This window comes from Carlito syrichta, unplaced genomic scaffold (genome assembly GCF_000164805.1).
Source record: "Carlito syrichta isolate Samal-C Ts95f unplaced genomic scaffold, Tarsius_syrichta-2.0.1 Scaffold308378, whole genome shotgun sequence".
In the NCBI taxonomy this organism is placed as follows: domain Eukaryota; kingdom Metazoa; phylum Chordata; class Mammalia; order Primates; family Tarsiidae; genus Carlito; species Carlito syrichta.
Genome location: NW_007252474.1, coordinates 44661 through 46820, shown reverse-complemented (window position 1 = coordinate 46820; position 2160 = coordinate 44661). Strand labels below are relative to the sequence as shown.

Genomic DNA, 2160 nt, shown 5'->3' with positions numbered 1-2160 from the left:
AGCAATATGAAATTGCAACAAATACAAAAAAGGGTATTGTGTTTTTGAATTAGTATTTATATTCATTGTTAAAGAAAATAAAATAAGCTCTTATATTCTTTATTTACAGACATCTATTGCTAAATTTTACAATTTTTTTCCTAAATATATCTCTGGTTATTTTTTTCATTTCAAAAGAACAATACAAAATTAAAACTCTGTTATATCAGAACTTTGGAAATCATTACACACTTTCTGGTTGCTTTCATTTTGGAAAGAATTGATCTGCTTCTTCGTTGCAGTAGCTAGACAATTTAAAATAATCTTTTACAAAATTAGTATATGAATAAGTCATAATAAATGTTAGTTCTTTGAAACTTGGTATATTGTTCAGATATAGAAAAATATAGAACTGTATGACAAAAAAATATAAGGTAATTGAGATTTTGAATAAATATTTTAATAGTGCAAAGAACCAAATTCAATATCTCATAAAATACTTGATTTAGGCAACTTTCAAAAATTAATTTCTATTTCTCAGTAAGGTTTTTCAATTTATAAAACATCTTTTTGGAGTTTGAAATCAGAACATATGCATCTATTTAAAGCAAATACTTTTTTATAATTATTCTTTCATTTATACTTTTTTACAAATTCAGAACAATCATTCCACATTTAGTTAAAAAACAAATATATAATGAGAATTCTATTCCTCAATGTTGCAATATATTTAGAGGCATTTTTATTCATTTAGGTGAAAAGCTCTCCTTTATTTTTCCAAAATATACTTACAAAGAACAATAACTATTGTTACCATGGTCACTATTAATGCCAAACAGATAATTCCCAGGATGCCAGCAATGAGCTTCTCTGGAGGTGATGATAAATCTATAGGAAAAGAAATAAAAACACAGAGAAAAGAGAGATGGAAATAGTCATTTAGAAGATTTGCAGACAAAAGAACTCACATGCATAACAATCTTATAGATAAACTTGGACCCCAAATTGCATAAACCACAATAATGTTTTTCTTAGAGTGCACCATTGCATTTTAGTAAATATAATGATCTGTGATTTTCTGGAAAAAGCTACAGATTTCAACAATGTCCAGGTAAAAATAGCATCCATATTTCATTTTAAAATAGCATAACTCTTCTTGTAATTCTGATATTCACAAATAAAAATATATGTGAACACTACCTGCTCTTTTCCCATATCCTGTTACCCAAACTGCTCATTCTGGACAATTACACTGGGGAGCTTTAAAATGCCATACCTTTGCTGTGGAAAGTTTTGTCATTGTCTAGAAGATCATGAATAGCAGTTGGAAGGCTTAATTCCGCATAGGTTATTTCCTGTTCAGTTACTAAAATGGAGCCTTTCTTGCCCTTAGACTTTCTCCCCTGGTTCTTCGGGTTTGGGGGCAAATTCAGTTTTGAGTAAATTACTCTGTGATTATCCATCTTTCTTGCTGTGTGTTATCAAGAACTCTTCTGTATAATAACAGTGCTTAAGAGGCAAATACATAGTTTGTAATGACAACGTGCCTAGCACAGTCAAAAGGAGCAAAATGGAGAGAAAGTACCTATAGTTACGTTACATTGAGGAATCTACAGTTTTTACTCTAATGTCCTTATACTTAAACAAGTTTCTTATAGAAAAATATATTTTTATAAAGGTGTATGCTTTTCAAAAAAAATATTATTGCTGTGGCAATGAAAAGCAATAAATTAGTAAACTAAAAAAGAAATTCATGAATTAAAATATATACATTAGTTAAGTCTGATTCACAAATATATTCTAATGTCAATATAAGACAATACCTGTATTAAAATTTTTAATATAGTTTATAGTAATTTTGAAATCCAAACTTTTTTAAGACTTGTCTGTACATGGAAAACATGTATGTGGACAAATATATTATAGTTTTCCTAATGAACTTTTATTTGATAGCTTACAGTCATTTATTGAAATGAATTAATGGTTACAAAATGGTTTTTTTAAAAGACTGATGAGTTCTGTTACATTATTAAGTAGGTTCAATTTTTATATTTTGGAAAATATTACATGACATAATAAACATGCATGACAGTATTGGAGATACTAAAACTTTAAAAAAATACTTATTTCATAGACGTACTGGGTATTACTTCCTGCCTAAAATGTAAAGCCATAAAACAA

General features: G+C 27.8%; 1 protein-coding gene across 1 annotated transcript; it reads right to left on the bottom strand.

Annotated features, from left to right (window-relative positions):
- Positions 1-771: 771 nt before the first annotated feature.
- Positions 772-1442, bottom strand: LOC110596319 (NKG2-A/NKG2-B type II integral membrane protein-like; the record flags this gene model as incomplete). The annotated part of the gene is made up of 2 exons (XM_021716222.1): positions 1256-1442; positions 772-867 (listed from the first exon to the last, which is right to left on the bottom strand). Coding segments are annotated over exons 1-2 (283 nt in total), but the record flags the coding sequence as incomplete, so codon positions are not given.
- Between the last annotated feature and the right edge of the window lie 718 nt (positions 1443-2160).